Genomic DNA, 26,462 nt, shown 5'->3' with positions numbered 1-26,462 from the left:
CAGGAATCATCAGGCTGTTATAGTAAATAAATTAGATAACACCTATGTGAATGTCATCAGAATCAAAATGGCGTCACTTATGTTAACGCCCCTTCCCCCAAATAAAGTCAGGAGGTTCAGAAGGGAAGTCCCTCATGCATTATTTATTTATCTGATAACAAGACCTATCATAAGAGACTCTGCCAGAACCATAACTTAGCACACAGGCTTTCCTTACACAGAGAATACATCTACATAGACATCTACCTTGGGTTGATGACACCCTTGTGATTAAGTCTTATAGACTTAATTTTGTTTCAAAAAATTTATGTAATCCTCATATTTGTCTTTAAGAGTGTACCCTTAGTAGTAGAACCCATTTTTAGTCTTGGTTTTGTCCCTAGAACATACCCCAGAAAAAAGATAAAAGATGTCCCTTGCTTCAATCTTAAACTCATACAGGATATGCTTATGAACAGTCATAGCATGCATATCCCAGAATTGCAAATCCCTGGCTATTTCTAATTACATTATTTTTTGTTCAGAGATCCGCTCTCTGCATTTGTTATTTAGGTTGACAAATATAAAGGACTTGGTACAGAAACTGCTACCAAACACGTAGTTGGTGCATAGCAGTAAGGACCTAGTGTTCACGTGTTCGTCCGTTAACTCATTCAGACATGCATTATTTTACCAGTGCATATTAGTCAAACACTAGGATACTGAGAAGAACAAGACCCAGTCCCTGCCATAGAGGCCTGTGTTGAGTTGTGTGTCATGGGTGTGGGAGGGCAGGCAAATAAACAGGTGGTTAATGTACTCCGTGATAAGTGCATCCAAAGGCGTGCACAGCACTGATGGGAGCACACCCCAGTTGCCATGAGGATGATGATGATGATGATGATGATGATGATGATAGGAAGGTGAACAGTCAAGGAGAAGCCCCCAGACCCCAGGAGCCAGTCAGGATAAGCCTTGAGAGTGAATTAAGGCCATCTGCACTTATTCTGAAAGCTACTTGGAGCCACTGAAAAACCTCAAGCAGAGAGTTCTGGTTCTGCCTGCATTCAGGAAGGTCACTCTGTCCCCAGTGAGAGCAGTTAGAAAGCTGCAGGGCTTCAGGTGAGAGATCATGAAGTACCATCAACAACTGGGGGGCTTGACGAGGTCCAATGAAGTTTGAAAGCCATGATCTACTGGAGCAAGGGAGTGAGAGGGTTGGGGCTGATGGAAGTTTATAGCTAGAATTTTGGATGTCAAGAGTCTTTTAAGGATTATTTAATACATATCTCAAAAAATGCAAAGTCTCAAGATGGGTCAGTCAATTTTGTCACTCATATTTTAAATTGTTCTTTAAAATGACAAAGAGGCTAAGGCTACCTAGAATATTATCTGTCTGATTTGGCTTCTTCTATTGAAAGCTTTATTTAAATGTCCTGCACTACATTTCAGAGAAATATCATTTGATCCAGGTTTATCTTTCTTTTCTATTAATGCATGATATCATATTATCATAGCTCAAACTGGGTGAGTGTATTGAGAAAATCATGGACTGGATACCTGTGTAGGACTGGATACCTCACAGAGTAGGTCCTCCCTAGTGGTGCGTTTCTCTGCTTTATTTTGGTCCAAAAGAGACGGAGGAGTCCAATGGAATTGACAGTATTTGTTAACATTATTATTCACAGGTTTCCTAATCAACTTCTAGACATTCCCAATCACATCTTGTGTGGTCAATCACACCACGTTTTCTGATGAGTGCTCTTGAAATGTTGCATTCTCTTAGACCTCTCTTTGCTTTGCTCTTATATAATTTAGGAGGTGATCTTTGAGTAGCACCTCTACTGTCTAGAGTAGGAAAGACTCTAAGAGGGTTTTCCAGTGATCCCATTTCATTGTTTATATTAAACACTTTCCCTGACTTTTTTGCCTTTCAGTAACGAATTTCTCTGCTGCAAATTCGTTAAATGTATTGATTTCATCTTCTATAGCAACTCTGATTTTTTTTTCTAATTGTCTATGTTTCTAAAGATCAAGTTTTGAGTCAGGAGTTAGTTGATCCCTCTCCAGTACTGTCATGATAGGCCTTTAGTATCCTGAGCAGGAAAGTTAACTCTTTTTTTTTCTTTTTGATTCTGTATAATTTATGCTTCTTGTTTCTCCTATCTAAAAGAATTTGGGTAGAATATATCCTCATAAAGTTTTTGATAAGCCAAAGTAACCTGCTCTCCTGGGTTATAAACCAAAAGTTATTTGGTTGGGGATGTTTCCAGATTCCAAACAGTCTAAGTCTCTACTTCTTTTTGAGGTCATACTCAGAGATCATTATGTGAGTTCTCTACAGTGGATGTTGATGTGCCAAACTCACATAAAGCTGCCAAGCTCATAGACTGAAAAGCAGATTTGAGTTAAAGGAAAACATGCTAGGGCAATTATTCTACCACTGTCCTTGACAGAAAAACAAATCAATAAAGCAAAGACATTAAGAGTCTGGCAATGAAACAGAGTACTCATGTATATTTTATTTAGAGAGATTACTTCAAAATCTGTGCTATGGAACATCTATAGGTTATCTACAATTTAAAGAAAAAAGAACTCCCTTACCTGAAACTGGTGGAAGGCATGGTGGATGGGACTTTGGGAAAGAGAATTGAAAAGAAAGAAGAAGGTTGGTGGAAAGGCAAGTCAACAGACACACAGGATATGTGGTCTTCCTCCTAGAGGGTGTGGGTGGAGATGAGGACTTTAACATCTACTGAGCCCCACTCTGTGCTTAGAGGCTGTGCTTGGTGCTTTGCAGCAGGCATCATCTTTTAGATCTTAAGAATCCCTCGATTTCAGAGAGATTAAGTGATTTCTCAATGCCATGACATTGGTAAGTGGTGGGACTTAGAATTAAATCTAAGTCTGTCCAACCTTAAAGCCCATGAGGCTGTTTCCGTCACTCTGTGACTGCTGCCTCAAGAGCAATCTGCCTGAGGATCAGACTGGCTCTCATCCAAGGTTGAACCAGGTCTCTTTCAACACTGAGATTCTAGGTCACGGATCAGAACACATGGAAGCATGGCACACCCTTCACCTCTTTACCCAAGGACCTGCTGGTGCATCTTGTCTTCATGTGCCCGAGGGGGACTCCTCCTCTGTCATTGTCACTCATCCTGAGAGAGGCAGCTCATTATTTGGGGATGACGGCTTCTAAGATTTTGGCTGAACTGGGTAGTTAAGCCCCTGGGTTTTGTTAGTGGGGTTGGAGAGGATTTGGGGGACATGGTGCATGAGCTAATGTAGCAGTAGTGGGGTTTTACAGTGTTGTTATGAACTTTATGATGTGGCTTGATCGTTTCATGTAGCCTCATAAAACAAGCTGCAGGGTGAATACAATATTCCCTCTGCTTTCCCGACAGAGATGAGACCTTCTTTAGTGCTCAGAATATTTCCTGATGCTCCCACTCAGGTCAGCCCACTTTTCAGATAGTAATAAGGTTCTGTAATAGTGGGGAAAAATAAAAGAGGTAGGGGGAAACCCATCAGCTCAAGTTGTTACACTACCATTTCTGGCAGAGATGAATGACTCATGTCAGAGCAGAGTACCAAAACTCACAGAAACAGGCCTGTTTAGGTTGGGCAGTAAATAAATAAGTCAGTTACACATTTCTTGGATGGTTGGCAAAAATATTGTCATCATAGCAACTCTCTCTTCAGGCTCACTCTGCTTACACAAGTTTATCAGCCTCTGTTCCAACTCTGAACTACCTCAGGAGGAGGAGCTGGGCCTGGTCCATTCCTCATTTATAACTAGGTCTGAGGGAGGGGGAGGGACCAACAGGGTTGTCTCCTGTGCAGGCTGTTGCCTGAGTTACATCCACCAATGCCTCGGGAGCAGCCGGCTGGCTGCATCCTTCTCCTCGCATTCCTGGGTCTGTCTGGGCTGGTTGGTGCAGTTACCAGAACGTACCACATTGGGATTCTGGAAGAATACTGGAACTATGTACCCCAAGGGAAGAACGTTATTACGGACACAAGTTTTTCAGAAGACAAGTGAGTGAATTTGGGGTCCCCACAACCTAGATTTGGCCTCTTTTTGTCTCTCTGTGGGGAAGTTTGTATTCCTTGGGTGGTTATAATGGAGGTGGGCTGATTAAGACTAATAGGATGGTTTCATTTTTGCTTGAAGAACCATAGTATGGGTAGACCTTCAATTTGTAAGAGAAGTTCTTAGCTCCACATATTTGTTGAGCCCTCTATTAATGTTGTCTGTGAAGAGACAAAATTTACCAAGTGTTTTGAATAATAGCTTATTCTATAAAAGGATAATTTTCACTAACAACTTCTAGGGGGTTCAGGACTTAGTTTGTTTTTTTTAAAAAAGGCAACATAATGGCAAACTTGGAATGAAAATCTGAGAATTTTCATGAATTATTTAGTGTTAAAACAGGTAGTGCTCTCTTAGTTTTTATTTTTAGAATGAAACATCATAATTGGAAACAACTATGCTGTAAGTCGTTATGTTCAGGTTTTATTTTGCAATATTTAAAATAGGGGGAAGTTACAATAGCTATGACTGGTATTTTAAGAGTTTCCTAGAATCTACTTAGAAATGGCTCTGGTGAAAGGTTTAGTCCATCTTGGATTCAGTTACAACAGTGGTTCAGAAGATGTTCTGAGAACCACAACATCCTGAGGGCAATTCTGAGGGCAATATCCTATCAGAGCCTATCACATAGCTGGAGAAGATAGTACTGGAATATTCTATGCCCCCAATTTTTAATTTTTCCATAAAGTTCCCTTCCTTCACCCTCCCTGCAGAGTCTAGCATCTTCAATGTCTTATTTGTTTCATGGATCTCCCTCTGAGGTTACCTTCTGCCTCTAGAAACCAGCATGTACATTTTCAGGTTTGTGGTTCTCAGAACATCTTCTGAACCACTGTTATGTAATTGAATGCTTGCTTCTTTCTCGATAGGCAGAGCACATTACATCAACATTCACATTCTGTTTCCTAAAGGTGAGCTTAGTTGATAAGATTCAGAACGACCTGGTTCTGCCAATAAGACTTTAAGAATCGTTCCCCCTCCTCTGGAAGAAAGAGCTAAGATCCATTTGGCTTGGATACACAACTTCTGGTTTTTCTAACCACACAATGGTGGCATAGTCATGTTACATTTATAAAAGAACAATGATGCTCCTGTCAACCAGGTTGCCAAGAGCTTTTCCTTGAGCTTTGTACTGGGAAACTTAATGTCTATAGGGTTATTTCTGAAGAAAGCTCTCAAGTTCTTTCGACCTCACATCTGCTGACCTTGTAGTCTTTACTGTAACAAGTGGATATGGCACTAAAAAGTTATCCTAATTGCCAGCAGCTGTCTCTAAAAATAGAACTCTGTGGCCTCATACAGGGGTCACTAGAAAATGCTCAGCATGAGCAGCTATAGGACAGAAGAATGTTTAAAATGTGTACATTGAGTGTAGTGAATTCAGTCTTCAAGCTAAATGTGATGGTGGGCTGTCTCTCCATATAATAAGTAAAAAGCACAGATATTGTACCTTTCTACAAAAATGTCCATGTCAGTATTGCTGTTGTGGGAATTTATTCTGACCCAAGAATTCCACTAGGGACTTTCAGTCCACTACCACTTGTAAGTGTTATTATTCCCATTTCACAAACCAAGAACGGAGGCTCTCAGGTTAAATTCTTGCCAGAATTTACTGAGAAAATGGACACACCAAACTAATATTGCTTTGGTCCCAAAGCTTATATTTCTTCTTGCCATGCAACCTGTTTCTTGGTAAAGGTGACCTTTTCCCACTGAATTAAACCTAGCTTTGAGGGAAGCCAGAGATCCCAGTAGTAAGAATCTTCTAGAAAGTCCCAATTCTTACCAAAGTCACATTTAGCCTCTCTTCCCTGAGAGTTGTTGAAAATAATCACTAACGATCTTTGACCAAACCAGCTACTTGGTTTATTCAAAATCCCAAAGCACTTAAAATACTCCTATGCTAGAATATTATTTTCACAAAGGTGGGTACAGGAAAAAACTGAGGGGCTCTCTGATGATCATTTCAACCAGAAGGTGGTGCTTTGAAGAAAGTACAACAAAACATATGAAAATTCTTGGGGTGAAAAAGAAAATAGGCATGATGAAAACAATTAGGTATCCTAATAGAATGAGGGGGCTTGGAATGCCTTGGTTCCATATGAATAAATCTCTGTCCTTGGGAGCAGCTGGCATGCTAAGATGTCACACTTATAGTGGTAAAGTTCCCAAATGTATCCTTTTTGGAGTATAGAGGGACAGTATTTGTGTGGTGCTGACTATTGACTCTTGAAGAGGGAGTCTCAGTGAGCAACAATATATGCTGGATTTTATCAGTGACCACATCAGGAAGGTTCTAGTCATTGTGGCAGGTGATTCAGGGAAGGTCCCTAGAAAGTATGGTTGTTATAGGCTGCTGACCTTGCTTGTAGACCACAGGATACACAAGCCAGTTGCACATGAAGATGCCCTGATGGAGGGATTCACGTGGAGCTCGGCAAGTGTACTATGTACTGTGCCACTTTCCCCAGAGCAGGAAGGAGCCGTCTTGGGTGATTCATCGTCCTTAGCTTCCTGCAGTTTGGGTAGACTGCTTCGTGACAGTCTGCTGTTTTGGATATTGAGACCCAGACAAATGCTATGATACAAAGAGGACAGACAGACAGGTGCCCAGTATTCCGCGGAGAGTGAAAAGACCCTGAAATAGAGATCTGGAGGACTGCCTTCTAGTCTGACTTTGCTCTAACTTGCTGTGTCATCTTGAACATGTGACATTATCTACCTGAATATCACTCACCTTAATTTGTGTAGCATAGGAACTGAAATATAGCCACTAAAATCACTTGAGAAGTATAATTTCAAATGCAGTTTTGAAACTGAATGAAAAACATCTTATCCAATCAGAAAGATTTTTGCAATGTTGAATAAAAGGAAAATGATTTACAAATGTTCAGTCCTAGGAATGGAAGTTGGAGAAAGCCTGGGATGGTAGTGGTGATACGTGACAATTTTTTAAGTATTCTGTACTTTACATTCTTTTCTCGTTTTTTAAGACCCTCGTCCCCTGTCATTTATGCATAAAACTTTTCTGCAACTCTGGCTTGTTCTAAACTATTTCCTGACATTTTTTTTTAAATTATGTACTTGGTCTTTATCATTTTTCTGATCTCTGCATTACTCTCTAAGTGATTTATATCTCTTGCCTCTCAGCTGGAATAAAAACACTGTGGTGATAGGGAAGAAGATCCAAATATATTGAATAACCTCCTTTCTCTACAGAGAGCTTTGTCACTGAGAGTATCCCATGGAGGACAGAGCAAAAGCCAGGCATTTTGAATCACTAAAGCAAAGACTAATCATTTTATCACTTTAATTGTTTTGATTGTTTTATCTTTGAATAAGGGGAACAGGGAAAATTTGGGAAAATAAGAGAGTAGGTGCCAGTGTTTCAATTATGTAAAAACATCTGGAAACAGAATTTGGCAGTATCAAGGGCCTAAGAGAATCTGATGCATAAGAGCGAAATGGGAAATAAATCATTCTACCAAGACTCTGTAACAAAGAGATGGTGTGATTTCACTTTTTAACTTGGTACCTTTGCTTGATCTCAAGGTTCAAAAATATGATTGAGACATGAGTCACTCATATTTCCCAAAGAGTGCAGTGTTTTGGAGTTATATGCTATTTAGAAGTATGTTTCTCTACCTAAATATCTTCCTCCTCCTCCTCGCTGGGCTTAATGGGAACACCAGGTTCCTTTGATTTGCCTGGGGATGGTGTCAGCATTTTGATCCACTCATGCCCGTCCTGCTTGGGCTCATAAAGTACTTAATTAGAGTGTGACTATGCTTCAGTAGTAAAACCTGGTCTCTATTGGGTCTAGAGTGGGGTCACCTTAGTTAAAGCCACAGTTTTTACCATAGATCTCATTAAGAAACCAACACAAACACAGATAATTTTTCCCTTTAATGAAATGCAGGGTTCCCATGGATGCTAGCTGCTGGGCAGGACTGGCCTTGGACATAGTGAGACTGACCCTTGCTCAAACCCATGGTTGCAGGACCTGTTAGAGTTTACCTAGCGAGATCACCACATCAACCCAGTTGGTGGGAAGGGATTTTGAGCACTCCCTAGGAGCAGGCTCTGTAAGGAGTGTGAGGGAGAGACCCACATGTCTCTGAAAAAAGGGCCAATTGAGGGACGCAAGTAAGTGAGATAGAGTGGCTTTTGTAAGCTTTAAAGTGAGGAGAGGATATCATCTGACTAGACTTTAGTCTTAGACTTTCTAATCTGAACTTCTATCTGACCAGCATCAAAAATCATGTGTGGATCTAATGCTGTGTGACTCTCTTGGAGCTGCTGTCATGCCCTATATCAGTAAGCAATTGCTTTTAGCTGACAGGAGAGTATGAAATGTAGCAACTTAAACAAATTAGGATTTTGAATTTGCTTGATAAGAAGCCCAGAAGTGGGTAGCCCACAGCTGGTGGATAGATGATATGATAGGGTACTCGGAACTTTTTATGTCTCTGACTCAGCCATCTTGGCATGTGGTTTCCTTCCTTAAAGATATGCATAATCACAAGATGGCTTTTGGTACTCCAGCCATTATATCGATGTTCCAGAAAGAAAGAGAAGAAAAAGTAAGAGGGGCATAATTCTTGCTGTTTCATCCCTTTAAAGGGCTTTCATGGAAACCCTGCCCAACTAGTTCAGCTCATACCTCATTGGATGCTCATAGCTGCAAAGGGGCCTGAAAAATCTGCTGTGTGTTTGTCTATAAAAAAAGGGGGGGGGGATTCAATTCTGTCACTAAGAATAAATGGGAGTGTGAGTGTTGCAAGGTGGTTCTAGCCCTCTCCCATGTTCTTCCTTCTCTCCTGCTTACCATTACTCACAAACATCTTCTTAGTCTCCCTCTTCCTTTTTTCACCTCCACATAGAAGGGCCCCCAAGCCTGCTTGGTGGGGTCTGGTGAGCTCACAGACACTGTCACAGCATCCTTACTGTGCTCCATACATTGTTCTAAAAGCTTTACATGCCATGCAGAAGGGTGACTGATCTGTCCCTGGTCAAGGGGATGAAGAGGTGGGAACAAGGAGGGCTTCCTCTGCCAAGTGTGGTCCGGCAATGGTCTAGCAGAGACTCCAAGGAAGCCCAGTTTTCTGATGAAGTCTGGAGCTCTGCCATCAATTGAGAAATTCAGAATTCTTGCTCTGCTTTCTAGACAACTGACCAAATCTCTCTTTGCTTCTGTTTTCTCCTCAGTAAAATGGAAATAGTGATATATTGGGTTCGTGGGTACATCAGTATCCTGCTGGCTGCTGTAGCAAATGCCTAAAAACTGTGGCTTAAAATAATAACGATTATAAAATAAAAACAAACAATTTATTCTCTCCTGGTTTGGGATACAGCAGTCTGAAATGAAGGTGTTGGCACAGCACACACTCTGGAGGCTCTGAGCGAAAAGCTGTTCCTTGCCTCTTGTGGCTGCTGATGGCTTCCAGCATACCTTGGCCACTCTGATCCCATTTATTTTCATTTATAATTCCCTTTCATCATAAATGGCAGTTCTCCCACCTCAGAGAGTTCTAGAGAGCAGGAGCTTTGTGGAAAGAGATGCCAAGTGGTCACTTTTTTGCTAAGAGAGCTTCATCAGAAACAATCGCGACTGGCATGGACCGAGCACCAGGCTCCCCGAGGCTGAGTGTGGGCTGCACACCTCCTCTCACTTAATCCCCATGACAGCTCTATCCTCTATCCTGGCTACTGGTTTGCAAAGAGGCAACTGGAGTTCGGAGAATGCAGATCACTTCTCCAGGTGGAAAACTGGGATTCAGGCTCATTTCTCCTTCACAACGTGGATGTGTTTTCTGACACAAGTTGCCTGTGTTCAGCTGGGCGTTGGTGGTAATGAAGGGCGAGAGTGAAGGACCCAAGGCTTAGGTGGTGCTGGGCAAATCAGGATGAAAGAGCTGTATAGGAGTACATCACCTGGATGGCTTGGAAAATTATTAATCTAATTAGGGAAGGTGTGGCTACACTGAGTTATAATGTGTAATCTCCATCTCCACCCTTTTTGTCAAATGGCATTTGTCCTGGATCTGGTCTTGTTTCCTCCTCAATGAGCACCATCTCCTCTCAAGCTCAGGCAATGCCGCAGCTTGCTCTTGCTGTAACTGTAATGATGTCACACATTTGTTTCCACCACTCCTCCTGCTGACGTTCCTTCTTTCCTGGCTCCTCTTCACTCCATGTCTCCCCACCCCAGACATTCAGGCTCTTTATAGCACAGTTGGCAATTAACATATAAAACTGTGTGTTGCTATTTATCCTCCAACGAGTATGTTTGGATTTCCCAACCAGATGGGAAAAAGTCTCTTGAGTTCAGGGACTGAAATTAATATATCTTGCTCATCTATTTCTAGTTTCATGTCCCATCAATACTAGATGTCCAACAGTTGTTCCATAGTGAGCAACGGGGAACATAATCCTACTGAAAGATCTTGGGGAAAGGATTGCTGGTGAGATGCACACCTTGTGTATCTAGGAACCCCTCAGGATCTAGTCTGGAATTCCATTTGTAATGTTGGGATGATTCCCACAGGCTGGTTCTTTCAGATACTGGTTCGCCTCACCTGCTTTTGGAAGGTATCTGACATCATGGTGTTGTCCCTTGATGATGCCAGTGTGGTAGTAAATCCCCACCTGTCATTAAGGCTGTTGCTAGTGGGAAACTTCCCCTCTTCAATGGATTCCTTCACAGCAGGAAATAGACACCTCCTTAGCTTAAGTCAATGTGAGACTGAAGGTTGGGGATGTTCTATTCAGTGCCTCTTATGGCTACTGGGTAACAAAGTTCACCTGGGCAGGCATTCTAAGAGTGCTCTCTAAGTGAATTGGAGGTTGCTTCTTATGAATAGCTCTTTGGAAGTGACCCCTTGCTCTGTTTCTTGGGCAAGATTTGCATCTTCTAGAAGCTGGGGATTCTCAGCTACTATTTCAAATGTATCATGTGTTCTCAGAGGTAGTTTGCTTGAATAGACACTAAAAACTGCTTTCTCTTTCTTTTGACCTCCCATTTTTAAATTTTGTATTATTTTTATTAGTTCTTTGCAGTTACTTACAGCATTAGCATCAATTTGGACATAATTATAATAGTATGGAATATAATTTGTTCTAATTCAGTCCCCAGTCCTTCCCCTTTTCCTCCACTCCATCCTCCCCTGTTCCTTTTTCTTTATTATCTTCTGTTTTTACTTACAGTTTTTTTTTTTAATTAGTGACTTCTGGATGTACATGATGGTGAGATTCACTGTGGTGTATTCATATATGTACATAGGAAAGTTAGTTGACATAGCTAACTATGTTCTTTATTTTGTGCTATATATTCTAGAAATGTGATCCCCAAACTTGGGTAAACACCAGAATTGTGTTAATCCGAATAGGCCAAGTTTATGTGGGAGCAACAACAATCCCCAAATTTCAGGGACTCGACATCAGAAAGGTTTATTTCTTGCCTACTGGAGTTCATAGAGGGAACTAACTGTCTTCCAGGGCACTCAGAAGTCCTGGCAGCTTTGGTCCTGACACTTCACCATCTTAACAGGAGGTTTTCATTGCAGCAGAGGCACAGAGGGTCTTGCAGTGACAGATAAAGGCCCTGACATACTTCCACTCCAAACCTTCGGCAGGGAACCTTGAAGCTCCAACTAACTCAAAGGACAGGTTATTTGCATTCTCTTTATGCTGGGAAGAAAGAAGGATCAGAACCAACAAGCCCTGGACAGCTCTACTATAAGAATTACTTGTGAGCTTAGAAAAAATACAGATTCTAGGTCTTGCCACCAGGAAGTGTGATTCATTGGCCCTGAAATGGGGCCTCGGAACCTAAACATTTGGCAAATATCCCTAATGATTCTAGTGCAGGTGGGACTTGGGTGGACATTTGAGGAAAACCAGTTTAGAAAACCTAGTCCCCTCTTGGGACAACCATTGACAGTTGGGGCAATGAGATTGACACATCTCCAGGAATGTGCAAAACAAGATGTTTAACTCAGAGATAAAATATGCAGCATGTATAATAAGTGCTGTGGGAAGTCAGTGAGCACTTCACCTCCCTCAGATGCTCCGTTTCGCCTCTTGTTTGGGTGGCTTTGCCAGACAAGTCATAGTAACACCTGGAGGTGATGGAGAAAGGTCTCAGACAGGGGTGGGGTCAGGACATTTCAGAAGTTTAAAGGCAGCAGTAAGTGTGTGTGTTCACATGTGTGTATGTGTGCATGCTTGAGTATGTGTTTTCATGTGTGCTCACGTGTGTGTGCGTGCTTACGAATGTGCTGGGAGAACAAGGTAGAAAAGTTCAGAGGGTCTTCCCTGTAAAGGGAAGCTGGGGTGAGGAGGACCTATAAAAATAAATTACAGATTTTGATTCATCAGGCTGAGCCCAGAGAGCACATCAGGGGTTCTGAGTCTAATACTTGCTCTGTCACTATCTTATTGGGTGGCCCAGTGTCACCCATAAAACTAGACAACTGTGCCTATGCTGGTGCTAATTAGGTAGCTTGTGGATGATTCATTTCTTCCTCTTGCTTTTTTCTTCTCCTTTTCCTTCTGAACAATCTGTTCCATCAGGAGTTGTACTCATCTACTAGTTAATTAACAGAAGCCTAAAGACAAGTGGTTTAAATACACTGGAGATCTTCCTTCTTTCTTTCCTTCCTTCCTTCCTTCCTTCCTTCCTTCCTTCCTTCCTTCCTTCCTTCCTTCCTTCCTTCCCTCCCTCCCTCCCTCCTCTCTCCCTCTCCCTGTCCCTTTCCCTCTCATTCTTCCTTTCCTTACACAAAAGAGACCCAAATGCTGGCAATCACCTGGTCCCAGATTCCTTCCCACTTGACTGTCTGTAGGGTGTGACCCTCTTCCTCATTATCTTGAAATAGTTCCTGGAACTCTAGTCATCATATCTTCATTTCACATACGAATAAGAGTAAGAGCAAAGGACAAAAGTATCTCTGCCAGCTACATCTGAAGAAATGCCACCAAATGGTGTCTGCTTATATCTCATTGGTCTTATGTTGCATGACTAACCTAAGCTATAAGTTAGACTGACGAATACAACAGACTCTATTATAAAGCCCCAGGATCAGGCACCCAGACTTTTTTTTAAAAAATCACATTCTCGTGCACATGGAAATATAAACCTCTGCATCATAGAGCAGAAGAGGGCCAGCTCCTGCTGCTGGGAAGACCCCATGATCCTATGACCCAGAGGCTACACTTTTATGGCTTCTCTGGTCACTTTTCAGTTATTTACTTTTCATATGCTTATACGGATGTTGCCTTAAAACCCACACAAATGGGTCATACTTTGCATGCTATTCTACAATTTGGTTTTTCCAAATCATGCTGTACTGGTGCCTATGTGGTGTGAATATGCCATCATTTATCCACCCAGTCACCAGTTGAAAACCACTTCTATCTTTCCAAACTTTTGCTATCACAACCATTCTTTTTCCTTTTTCACATGATTCCTGTCTCCAGATGGGAGAACCCAGGAAGTTGGGAGGGAGGAGAGTTTCATAGCCTCTGTGAGGTCTGGCCTTGGATTTCCTGGGTTGCCAACCTTCTCCAGGCACATATACCCTTGGCAACTCCATGAGCAGCCTGAGCCCATAGCTCCCCACTTCATCCCAGGAACCCCCACCCCCCATACTGATCACATCACAAGGAGGTCATGGTTGATGCATGGTGAGTAGCCTGAACAAGTTAATAAGCTGGTGTTCCAGGACATAAGTGATACAGGGCTCATTCAGCTGATTATGTGAATACTTCTTCAGCTCCTACTTGGCTCAGAACAGTGGAGAGAAGAAGGTGGTGACAGCTTTCAACCTCCCTTTGGATACAGTAGAAAAGAGCCCACCTTACAGTCTACTGGACCAACCCACCCTCCTTGGGAAAGGTTTTAGTGACCACCTACTATTACTGAAGCACAACCCTGGGTTCTCCACCTGTCTCCTAAACCCCACATCAGGCAGCTAATCCAATCTCACACAACACCCACCTTGAAAAAGTTCTAGAAGTTGTAATTTTCTCTGCCTTCAAAGTCATTTCCAGTGAATTTTATTCACTGCCTCTGTGATGCTTCTGGCTTCTCAGTGATGTTTCAGGGCCCTTTAGAAGTGAAATCCAGCTGCTTCACCATCTGGCTCAGTTGGGGACTCCTGAAGGTTCTCCAGCCTCTGAGCCCAAGGCCAGCTTTGTTAAAAAGTATTTAGTTGCTGGTGAGTTTGACTGGCCTGTGATCATATCAGGTGGTCTGGTGCATGCCAGATGGCTCAGCTGATTAGAGAGGAAGTGATGATCACTTTTTTAAAGCTTGACCTTGAAACTGTGCTATGCTCTGTTTATATGCTTTTCTTTTTAAATTTTGTGGTTCGGTAAGCTTCCATTTATAAATTACAAAAAGGCAAGGTGGCTATAGCCCTTCTTGCCAGTGGGTCCCTGGGAAGAAGTGAACAGTCTTTGAAAGACAAGTCCAGCACAGCCAGGCTCATAAGGGCACATGCTGGAGTTCTGAGACATGATCACCACATTTTTTTCCTGATAACTACAAACTATACCCTGGGGTCAGATATCACTGGGTAAATGCCTTGATTAGATTGATTATAAGGGGGGCCTAGTAAATAAACATGGGTGGATTATTCCATGTGAGAAAAAGTGTGTGTTCTGCCAGTGCTAAGGTGCTATGTCACCCCGCTGCGTCAAGGGTCACTTCCTAGAGTGTTGTGATGCCTGACTGTCTGCATTGAGTGAGAGGGGCAGCTGGGTGTCAGGTGTGCTCAGTGCCACCTGCACAGAAGATGTCCCCATCCACTTGAATTCAATGCGACTCCTTTTCCAAGTAGCCACTACCAATCCGTCAGATTTGGTGCATAAAATGAAGCCTATTTGCTATCCTAGGCCTAGAGAATACTTAAAGTCAAACATGGGAACAAGTGATTTTCTGAAAATACAGTTTGCAAAATGATACCAGCTTTAAGTCACCAATATGGGGGCAAGTTCAAAGCTTTTAAAATGTGTTTTCTTTAGATTCCAAAGCCATTGAGTTCCACATCTTTCAGGCAATTGGAGTAGGAAATTAGGCTCTAGGAAATTAGGAAGTTAGGTAAGGCATTAGGAATAAGAAAGACACTTGAAAGAGTTTTGTCTTCAACAAGCTTCCAAACCAGAGACTTACACATCTCCCCTTAACACAGTTTGGCAAGTGCCGTTGCTAGTACACAACAGAGTATCATGTTTATAGAGAAGAGGAGAAGAGGGAGTTTGAACTGACTTTGAAGGATGCTTGGTAGGTGGACAATGAGAAAGACAGCTGAGGCATGGGGGAAAGAGTCTGTGGAAGTCCTGGAATGCTGACAGGACCTGGGAGTGGGACAAAGAGGAAGGCGATGAGTCTGGAAAGGAAAGCAAGCAAGGTCTGGTTGCTCTGAAGAGGACTTCTCTGCTTTAATTTGAACCTCTGAATCCTTTCCCCCAGCTTAACTCAGGTACTCCTCCGCCTTGGGCCTAAATGGTTCTTCTACAATTGAGAAGGCATCCCATGATCTGTATTCACTGCAGGATGGATTCTGGGCAATCTGACACATTGGCCATCTTCAAAGTCCACCTAAAAATTGGGAAGGGTGGGCATCATTCATATCTGAGACTGCTGGGGAGCTTCATAGTAGGAACTGCTCAGGTGCCTGAGTCTGAGTTGCTTAGGTGTTTGTGTCTGAGTTGCTTTGGTGCTTGTGTCTGAGTCGCTGATGTACCAACAGGTCTGTATCATGCTTCTTTGAGGAAATGAAGATAAAACCCTGAAAATCTCTCTCTACTTGTTGGATCTATAGTGCTTTTCCCAATCTTAATGGTTTGGGAAATGAAAATCCATTAGTTAACACCAAGACCGTCAGACCTAGTGCGACTCCATCAACAAAAGAATGTCTCTGCTTGTATAGGACCCAGAAAGAGGGGAGAGGAATTGGGAATAGATGACATTGAAATGAAAGGAGATAGTGAAATTTTCCAAGTTGCCAAAATCAAACCAAACCAAAAAGCAAATCCAAACAAAGAACAAAACAAAACAAAGCAAACCCCAGAACACCCAGGCTAGATGATGCAAGTGGAAATTACATCTGGGCCACTGGGAGTGGGAGATTCAGCTGAATCAGTTGCCAAATAATAGAATTCCCCAAGTCAGGCATGGAGTTAGATGGGGCTTTAGTCAGCTGTACAGTTGTAGTGACTCAGCACGCAGAAGTAGAAGGTTGGGAAAGGGATTGGTCTGATGAGCAGAAAGCAGATGGAAAAAAAAAATCACATGAGCAGATATGACAAAAGAGGCCCAGACTGGGATTCTGCCAAAATTTTCTTTTCCAAACACAGATCCAAATTTCCCTGCTCATGAATCTTCAGAGACGTTTAATTGCAGGTATAGTTCCCCCCCCAATCCCATAATGCAGCTCTCAGATTTCTCCACAACTCCAAGTGTTCTGGCCATATAAAGCTGCTTGTGATTCCCTCGCTGACCTCCAATTCCCTCACCTTGGCACCTTGTTCAAGCTGCTCCTTCCACTTGGAGTGTTCATTGTCTCTTCCTGACTCCAAAATTTCCCAGAGCATGTTATTCTGTTCTTATATTCTTAACAGTCTCTTAACAGTGTAAATACTATTGACTCTTCCTCTTGATCATAAACATACTTATTCAGGGCTTGTATCTTGTTCATTTTCGTGTCTGACACACCTATCCCAGCACCTTGCATGCTATGAATCCTTGGTGTGTATTTGTTGGAAGTCATCAGAATGGTTTTCAAGCTCATCCCAGGATTGAAATAGGGAAATGTGTGTGGAATCTGCTGGGAGAGTTCTCAGAGGACTTCTGTGTGCTGATGGAGGCAGAGCCTAGCACAAGGCAAAGCTTCACTGGTCCCCATCCAGAGTGGTCAGGTATCTTTACATTTGTCCCAGTGTGGTGACTCAGTCACACAGATGTATAAACTTTATATATTTTGGTCTAAGAAATACATCTACTTCAGGAGGAGCACTGTCCTTGGTTCTATCTTTGAGCAGAAGGGGAATGTGTCTGGGTCTAGCTTCAAGCTCCACCTATTAATGTCTGAGTCTGGGGCCTGGGACAGCAAGTGCTTGGATCTGCTTAGGATTCTGACTCAGAGAGAAGAGGGAGGAGTCAAAGGGTATCATCGTGCCCTGTGCTGAGAGAAATGAGGTGGAGGAAGAACTGATGCAGGACATTCTGGGAGACTTGGGTCATTGCATTAGGCTTCTGGCTGACATTTCATAGGGCAGATCTTTTAGGGTCTTCTAGATGCCACTGGTCTACCACTTCTAGAATCACTGGACACTCATTGCAAACCTGAAGTGATCAGAACTGCATGAAGTGCTCATCCTTGTCCAGAGTGGACTGCCTAATTGTTCCTTTAAAGACACAGGGGCATATCCTTTAGGAAAGGTTGGGACATATTTCACTGAAGGAAAAATGAATCATAAATGATTTGGGGAAGCAGAGAAATACAAAATAAATGTTGGATATCACCTGCTAAGCACTTGTCACATTTAAAAAAATGAATTAGATGAATGATTAAATTCTTAAAAGTGAGTAAAATAGAATAGGAGATATAAGAAATGGGAAAGGTAAAAATAAAGAAAATAGTCATGATAATGGAAGCAATTAGAGGATATGAGAAGAGATAAAGCAAATTTAAGTGATTAAAGAAACACCCACCTCTCAGGTAGATTCCCTTTGGGCCTGGCCAATTGGTGCCCCAAGCTCTAGAGCCACATCCTCCAGCATGAAATAAGGAGATCCTTCACAATTTCTAGATCCCCTAGATTGGAACCAGCAGCCACTCTGTGCTGTCCCTGAACTAATCAGTATGGTCCAGGGTGGGCTGGAGAGGGGATGATGGCACTGATTGGCCAGGTCAGGATCACAAGTCCTGCTCTAACAATGATGTTTTAGGGGAACATGGGGTTCATGAGTTAGGCCTGGTCACCTGCTCCATCACAGGAGCTGGAGCTGGAGTTCCATCCAAGCACACAGGATGAGAATGGGGAGGGTGTGCTCTTAGACCACAGAATGGAGTATAGGTACTGCATTTCCAGAACTCCATAAGGCACACTACTTCAGACTTTTCCATCTTTTCTGTATATTTAATCCATCTTTGTTATTTGAGAGTACATTTAGGCATTGCTTCCTCTAGGAAAACTCCCATGACCTGTCTTTCATTCTAGAGTGGATGCCCAGAACATAATCTGTGCATCTACTCTGGAGTGGACTTATAATTCTTTGTTCCAGAATGGGAGCTCCTTCAAGACAAGGACTTTGCTTCTTTTCTCTGAGTCCCTAATACTGAGTACAGGGTTCAACATAATCAATGTTTGTTGAATGACTGAGAAGGAATGCATGCATGGATGCTTGCATCCATGTAGCCCACTGTGTGCTGTGGCCTCTCATTCCCAGAGCGTACAAAGCTACACCAGGATAACTGCACTGAGGAGCAATAGAATGCTTGCTCAAGCAGAAGCTGGCACTTCTAGGGTTGCAACTGCAGGCTGAGTGAAGACTGAATGAAGACTGAGTGGGAAAGGAGGTTCACCACCCTCATGGCATGGTCACTCTGAAGTGTGTCACCAGTGCTGCTTCTGTCTTGGACTGCTAGACCCCAAGCACTTAGTCTCCTCCCACTCTGAGGCCCCAGGAGGGCATCTGGTCACATCAAGTCATAGGATTGTGTTTTCATTTTTCCACAGCCATTCCTTTCTTTCTATTGCACCGCTCTCTTCTAGACTCCTAATAGTCTCTCTGCACCTCATCTTTGCTCTCCCCTTTGCCTGGCATAAGAATGGTCCTTAAATCCCAATTATTATGTCTCCCATTTCATGAGAAACCTCTGTGCTTCCAAGGTCAGTTCTAAGTTCTTGAACTTGAAATTAACATTCATTCTCAGTGCATCTCTAGAATTCACATGCATGCACATGTCCTGCTCTTCCCCTTCTCTGGCCTGTGCTCAGCCTCTAACCCCCTTTCTCCTGCTAAGTGCATGTTTGTCTTATGCTGCTGGTCCTCTGTGTCTCAGTATCCTCACTTTCTCCTGTTGTTATCCAAGCCTACTCCTTAATACCTACATTTGTTATTGAGTATTTTCTTATCTCTTCTACTCCCACTGATATTTTCCTTCTTTGAACTATTTTATCTCTAGAAAAGTTGAGCCTGTATCTGTTGTATCAATCTATCAATCACTCAATTAGCACTTAATCATACACTGCTTTTTACAGGTATTTAGTCTCTCCATTATTAGATTAAAAACTCTTTTATTTCCCTCCACAGCACTTAGCAAAGTGCTGGGAATGCAGTAAATGCACAATAATTGTTAAATGAAAAATTTAAGGGAAGGCTGTTGAATGAAAAAGGACCAAATGAGTAGAATGACTTTAGAATTCTTTGATTTTAGTTTGGTTGTGAATTCTATTTGTACCCTTTGTCACTTAACTGAACCTCATTTCCACATTGGTAAATTACAGATAATCTTACCAATTCTACACAGGGTAGATTATGTTGAACACTAAATGAGAAGTCATACATGCAATCTCTAAAGGTAAGTGCTTAGTGTTTCTCTTTAATAAAATCTTAATTTTAAAATATTTTTCTTCTTACTTTTAGACTTGCAACCTTGTTTCTTGAAAGAGGGCCCAACAGGATAGGCAATATTTACAAAAAGGCTGTTTACAGACACTTTACAGATGGGACCTATTCCACGGAGATCCCCAAGCCCTCCTGGCTTGGGTTCCTGGGCCCCATCTTGAGGGCTGAAGTGGGTGATGTGATTGTCATTCATCTGAAGAACTTTGCTTCTCGACCTTACTCTTTGCATCCACATGGTGTTTTCTACAATAAAGACTCAGAAGGTAAGTACCAGTTCTCTGTTACTGAGGTCCTGTTTCCATTTCAGAGCAAAGGGATTCTAAGAGCACAATGATTACACACATTAATTTGCCTTCCTCTCCCTCCTTCCATCTCTCCCTATCTCCATCCATCTGTTCCCCTTTCTTTCCTTCCTTCCTTCTTTCTTGCTCTTCTTTATGTTGACACAGAGCAGGTAGGTTGGGTGCAGACACATGTTCCAGGGCAGCCAAGCTTGTCTGGCTGCTGGACTCCCTTGGCATATGCTCATTCCACTATGCCCCCAGAAACACAGCTTTCTTCTTTCTAATGCCCCTCAGCTGCACCTAAATGGCAAACAGAAAAGCAGCCCGCTGCTGTCACTAGTTGCATCCTTGGCTGAGGGGTGGTGTCTCAATATGTTGATCTCCACTGCTCAGCTAGGCAGTTGTCTTGGTGCTTGCTTTGTGAAACAGGCCTGTCTTCTTGAGTTTTGAGGGGGTAGTTTCTGGATTCCTCCCTAATTAAAAAAATTCTTTAATACTCTTAGACTTTTGAGATAGAAGCACTTCTTAGACATCAGAAGTATTTTCTGCCTGTGTTATTTAGTTTTCCATCATTATAACAAATACCTGAGATAAATAAACTTAACAAAGAGAAAAGGTTTATTTTGGCTCACAGTTTTGATGTTTTAGTCCATGATCAATCAAGCCTATTGCTTTTGGAGCCATGGTAAGGCAGCAAGCCCATCATGACAGGATTGTGTGGCTCAGCAAAAGTGATAAGAGAAAAAGAAGGAGATTGGACATCTCTAACTAGTGCTGCCCTGGGGAACAAGTCATTAACATTTGGGAGACATTTTGGATTTAAATGACAGCAGCACCCCTTGGAGCAGTCTTGCTCATAACCAGGTGGAATGGGTTGAATGATGCTGCACCTGCTGGGTCACTGTATCTGGGAATGTGTCGACACAGTACCATTAACTCTGATTCCACCCACCTTATCGTCAAGGAGGAGTTTGGGTGCAGACACATGTCCCAGGGCAGCCAAGCTTGTCTGGCTGCTGTCCCCTCCAGGTCTGGCTGCTTATACCCTACCAGGTATACACAGCTAGAGGAGAGAACTCTGGCAGTGAACATGGCTTTCCCTTTGTTCTCAATCCTTTGCTAACAACTGACCTGTAGCAAGGACTTGGTAGTTCTTAGTTATTAAGGATGAACACATCAATTTTTTTTCTTTTATTTTTTTCTTTTATTTTTTTAATTTTTATTATTGGTTGTTCAAAACATTACATAGTTCTTGACATATCATACTTCATACATTTGATTCAAGTGGGTTATGCCAGGTAAATTTTAAGAAGTTTTGCAAATATAAGGGATACTTTTATGACTTTTCTTTAATTTTTTAAAAGTATTATTTTTGTTGCAGGTTGAAAATAAGATAGCTGTGACTGTTTTTGTTTTTTAATATGGAGGAAATAGGGCATCTTTGAATCTTTGTCTTCATCACTCCATGTTTCTGGAAAGCATACCTTTATAGAGCTGATGGTATTCTAAGATCCACTAGTCCACTGCCACAGATCCTTTAAAAAGTTGTGGTTAAGGCAGACATAAGAAACAACTTACCATTTTAACCATTTTCACAGGTACAGTTTGGTGGCATTAAGTACATTAAATGTTATTCAACATTCAATACTATCCACTTCCAGAACTTTTCACTACCCCCAACAGAAACTCTCTATCCATTATGCAAGACCTCCCTTTTTTCCCTCTCCTTCCTTGGTAATTTCTATAGACATCTGTCCAAGAATTTCTAGGGACCTCCTGTAAGTGAAATTATTCAATATTTGTCCTTTTGTGTCTGGCTTATTTCACTCAGCATACTACTTTCAAGATTCATCTATACTTAAGCATGTCAGAATTTTATTCCTTTTTAAGGCAGAAAGTATTGCATTCTATGTATATACTTCATTTTGTTCATCTTCTCATCTCTTGGTGGATGCCTAGGCCGTTTCCACCTCTTATCTGTTGTGAATAATGCTGCTATGAACACTGATGTGCTACTGATCCTTAAGAACATCTGTGAAAGTCTGGAGCCTTTGCATTGGAAAATATGTATGTGCACAAAATCTGGAACTCAAAGTTTAGGGATTCTTAGAGTCCCTGAAATCAGCCATGGATCCCTAAATTAAGGACACTTACATATTGTTTACCCAAAAAAAGCCTTCTCTACACCCTATTTCAAGAACATTTCTCCCATGTTGAGGAGCCTGTTGGTTTATCCAATAGCACTTATCAAAATGGCATAGCAAAAGGAAACTTTTTTCTTTGCTTCTTTGTTAGTGTCTGTCTCTACATTAGACCATAGATTTCCAGGGAGCAGATATTATCCTGGGATGTGTTGGACACTGTCCCCAGTGCCTGGCCTAGGTCATGGCATGTACTAAGTGCTCTCTCAATACTGTAGTACCTCCCAGATATATGATGTTGGAATCATAAAGGTAAGAAGTCAAGAGCCAGAGAGGGAAAGTGCCTCCACAAGTTCTTCCAACTGGTTAGGTGCTGAGTTGTGATAGACATAGGCTACTTGTCACCCATTCTCTCTTCCATTCTGGGGCTCTCCCTACCACTCCATACTGATCTTTTGCCCTCCCTTTACTATGTACAAATCTCAGTAGGCCACCATGAGACCTTGACCCTTAACCTTACTGGATCTGCCAGAGGGGTGATTGTTAAAATTCAGAGCAATGGCCAGGTCCTTACCTCATGTGACACAGGGGCTCTAGATTCACTTTTACTTGCTACCAATACCAATACACATTGTTAAAAAGGTTTGCATTCAATCATAAGTCTTCCATGAAATACCCAGTAGGTGTTAGAGATTGACACTGGGTCTTGGCAATAAAAGATGACTGAATCTTAGATTACCATAAAAATTAATGATAAGTGTAGGGGATTTATTTTAGGGCCTGAGTTCTATCCCACTGATCTATATATTTATCTTTGCACTGATGCCACATTTGGTTTATCCAATAGTACTTGATTAATGTGGATTTATAGAAAGTTTCCAAGTTGAGAACATAAATCCTCCATCATTGTTCTTCTTTTTAGGACTTTTGTCTCTTCTAGCCCCTCTGCATTTCCATATACATTTTAGATCATCTTATTAATTTTTACCCCCCAAATAATTTTTTAAACATTTATTTTTTTAGAAGTAGTTGGGAACAATACCTTTATTTTATTTATTTATTTTTATGTGGTGCTGAGGATTGAACCCAGGGCCTCACATGTCCCAGGCGAGCGCTCTACCTCTGAGCCACAACACCAGAAACTCGTATCTTGATGAGGATTGCATTGAGTGTATTGATCAATTGTGGAGAAATTTCTGTCTGCATTTTAAAAATGAATTGACATACTAACAATATTGAGTCTTTCAATCCATGAAATGAACATGAAATTTGGATTTTTAATATTTATCAAAAATGTTTTAGATTTTAGTGTCCATAATTTGCGTTTTTTTGTTAAAATTATTCCAAGGTATCTTATTTTTTTCTGATTCTCTTATGAATGGAATAATCTTCTTAATTTCATTTTTGGAGTGTTTTTACCAATGCATAAAAATACAACTCATTTTTGTGTGTTGATCTTATATCAGCTTGTTAAACTTGTTTATTAATATATGTTAGTAGGTTCCTTGGGATTTTCTCTATGTAGGTCATCATGAATAAAGACAGTTTTGCTTTTTCTTACCAATCCATATACCTTTAATTTTTTTCTTTACCTAATAGGCTAGTACCTGTGGAGCATTACTTAATAATAGTGACAAGAGCAGACATTCTTGCCTTTTTCTCAATTTTAAGTAGAAAGCACTTCTTAAAAGTTTTTCCCCCTATTGAGCATGATACCAGCTGTGGATTTTTCTTGGTTACCTTTTATCACGTTGAGGAAATTGCCTTTAGTCCTAGTTTGTTGAGAGTTTTTAACTTAAGTTCTAGATTTTGTTGAATGAGTTTCTGCCTCTGTGAACCATGTAATATTTTTCCTTGATTTTCTTTCTATTCGTTGATTTGCAACTTTAAAATCTGATTTCGTCATGTTATAAATCTTAAAATGTTGCTGGATTTGATTTGCTCATATTTTGTAGAGGATTTTCATGCCTGCCTTCATGTGGAATGCTGGTCTGTAGTCTTCTTGTGATGTCATCATCTGTCTTTGGTATCAAGGGAACAAACACATCATAATAAATCAGGAAGTCTGCCTTCTTCTATTTTCCAAAAGACTTTGTAAAGAATTTGCATTATTTCTTCTTTTTATCTTTTTGTAATCAGGGATTGAACCCAGGAACACTTAACCACTGAGCCACATCCCTAGCCCCTTTTTATTTTTTATTTAGAGACAGGGTTTTGCTAGGTTGCTGATGCTGGTTAAGAACTTGTGATTGTTCTGCCTCAGCCTCCTCAGCTGCTGGGATTACAGGAATGCACCACAACCCCTGGCTTCTTTTTTCTAGTTTTCTAAGGTGAAAGCTGAGGTTATTGATTTGAGGCGACTCTTCTAACATAGGTGCTTAAATATCTAAATTTACTTTTTAAGCTTTTCCTGAATCCCATAAATTTTAATATACTTTGTTCCCATTTTATTTCAGTTCCATTTTTTGTACCATATCTTTTCTGATTTTTCTTTGACTCGTGGTTATTTAGATATGTATTGTTTTATTTCCAGATATTTGGGTGATTTCCAGGATTTCTCTCTGTAGATGATCTCTAATTCAATTCCATTATGATTGAAGAACATTTTTTTGTGTGATATCAATGCTTTTAAATTTACTGAGACATGCTTGGAATATCATCTTTCTGTGAGAATGTTCTGTGTACTCTTGTAAAGAGTATGTTCTCCAATAGCTGGGTAGAATGTTATATAGATGTCATTTAGAGTTGTTTTATAGTATTGTTTGATCTTCTGTATACTTGCTGACTTTCTACCTAGTTGTTTTATCACTTATTGTGAGTGGAGTATTGAAATCTACAAAAAGTATGTTTGAGTTGTCTATTAATCTTTTCAGTTGTGTCAGGTTTTGCTTCATATATTTGGAGCTGTTTTACTAGGTGTAAATACATTTACAATTGGTATTTTTTTTCTTGATACATCAATCTTAACAAAATAGCTATCATTTTCTTTAATAATATTTCTTGCAATAAAATATATTTTGTTTGTTATCAGAATAGTCCCTTATTGCTTCTATTTGAATTACTTTACTTTCAACACATTCATGTCTCTGAGTCTAAGACACAAATATAGACAGCATAAAGTTGGATCTTGCTTTTTCCTTCAGTTTGATAATTTCTGAATTTTAATTGAGCTGTTTAGACCATTAACATTAAATGTGATTGTTGACTGGTTTGATTTATATTTGTCATTTTACTAATTGTTTTTATATGTTTTTTGTCTTTTTGTTCTTCTAGCTCTTCTTTAATGTCCTCTTTTGTGTTTAATACATTTTAGAATATATTATTTTATTTCTTCTGCTGATTTTTATTTTTTTATTTGTTCTTTTTAATGAAAGTAGAGTATATTATGTGTACATGGAATATAATCTTCTGTTGAATTTTAAAAACTATATTATTAAGTAATTTTCTTATTGGTTGTTCTGGGAATTGTAATATGCACCTTAACTTATCACAATGTATATCATATTTTTACCAATTAAATTTTGAAAAAATAACTCAAAAAATTAAACAATAAGATAACAAACAACCCTATCAACAAATGGGCCAAGGACCTGAACAGACACTTCTCAGAGGAGGACATACAATCAATCAATAAGTATATGAAAAAATGCTCACCATCTCTAGCAGTCAGAGAAATGCAAATCAAAACCACCCTAAGATACCATCTCACTTCAGTAAGATTGGCAGCCATTATGAAGTCAAGTAACAATAAGTGCTGGCGAGGATGTGGGGAAAAAGGTATACTTGTACATTGCTGGTGGGACTGCAAATTGGTGCGGCCAATATGGAAAGCAGTATGGAGATTCCTAGGAAAGCTGGGAATGGAACCACCATTTGACCCAGCTATCGCCCTTCTCGGTCTATTCCCTGAGGACCTTAAAAGAGCATACTATAGGGATACTGCCACATCAATGATCATAGCAGCACAATTCACAATAGCTAGACTTTGGAATCAACCTAGATGCCCTTCAATAGATGAATGGATTAAAAAACTGGCATTTATACACAATGGAGTATTATGCAGCACTAAAAATGACAAAATCGTGGATTTTGCAGGGAAATGGATGGCATTAGAGCAGATAATGCTAAGTGAAGCTAGCCAATCCTTAAAAAACAAATGCCAAATGTCTTCTTTGATATAAAGAGAGCAACTAAGATCAGAACACGGAAGAAGAGCATGAGGAAAAGACTAACATTAAACAGAGACAAGTGGGGTGGGAGAAAGGGAGAGAGAAGGGAAACTGTATGGAAATGGAAGGAGAACCTCATTGTTGCACAAAATTACA

The 26,462-nt window shown here is 40.8% G+C and overlaps 1 protein-coding gene across 1 annotated transcript in view; it reads left to right on the top strand.

The window, feature by feature from the left end:
* Positions 1–3,847: 3,847 nt before the first annotated feature.
* HEPHL1 (hephaestin like 1) overlaps positions 3,848–26,462 on the top strand; it is a gene marked incomplete at both ends in the record, with an annotated part of 69,616 nt that continues 47,001 nt past the window's right edge. Inside the window, 2 exons of the mRNA XM_081281205.1 lie at positions 3,848–4,017; positions 19,731–19,975. Of these exons, the coding sequence (XP_081137331.1) occupies positions 3,848–4,017; positions 19,731–19,975 (415 nt within the window). The remainder of the gene's footprint in view (positions 4,018–19,730; positions 19,976–26,462) is intronic.

This window comes from Spermophilus citellus, assembly GCF_964194105.1.
Source record: "Spermophilus citellus genome assembly, chromosome: 2".
Lineage (NCBI taxonomy): Eukaryota > Metazoa > Chordata > Mammalia > Rodentia > Sciuridae > Spermophilus > Spermophilus citellus.
This window is presented reverse-complemented; position numbering and strand designations above follow the sequence as displayed.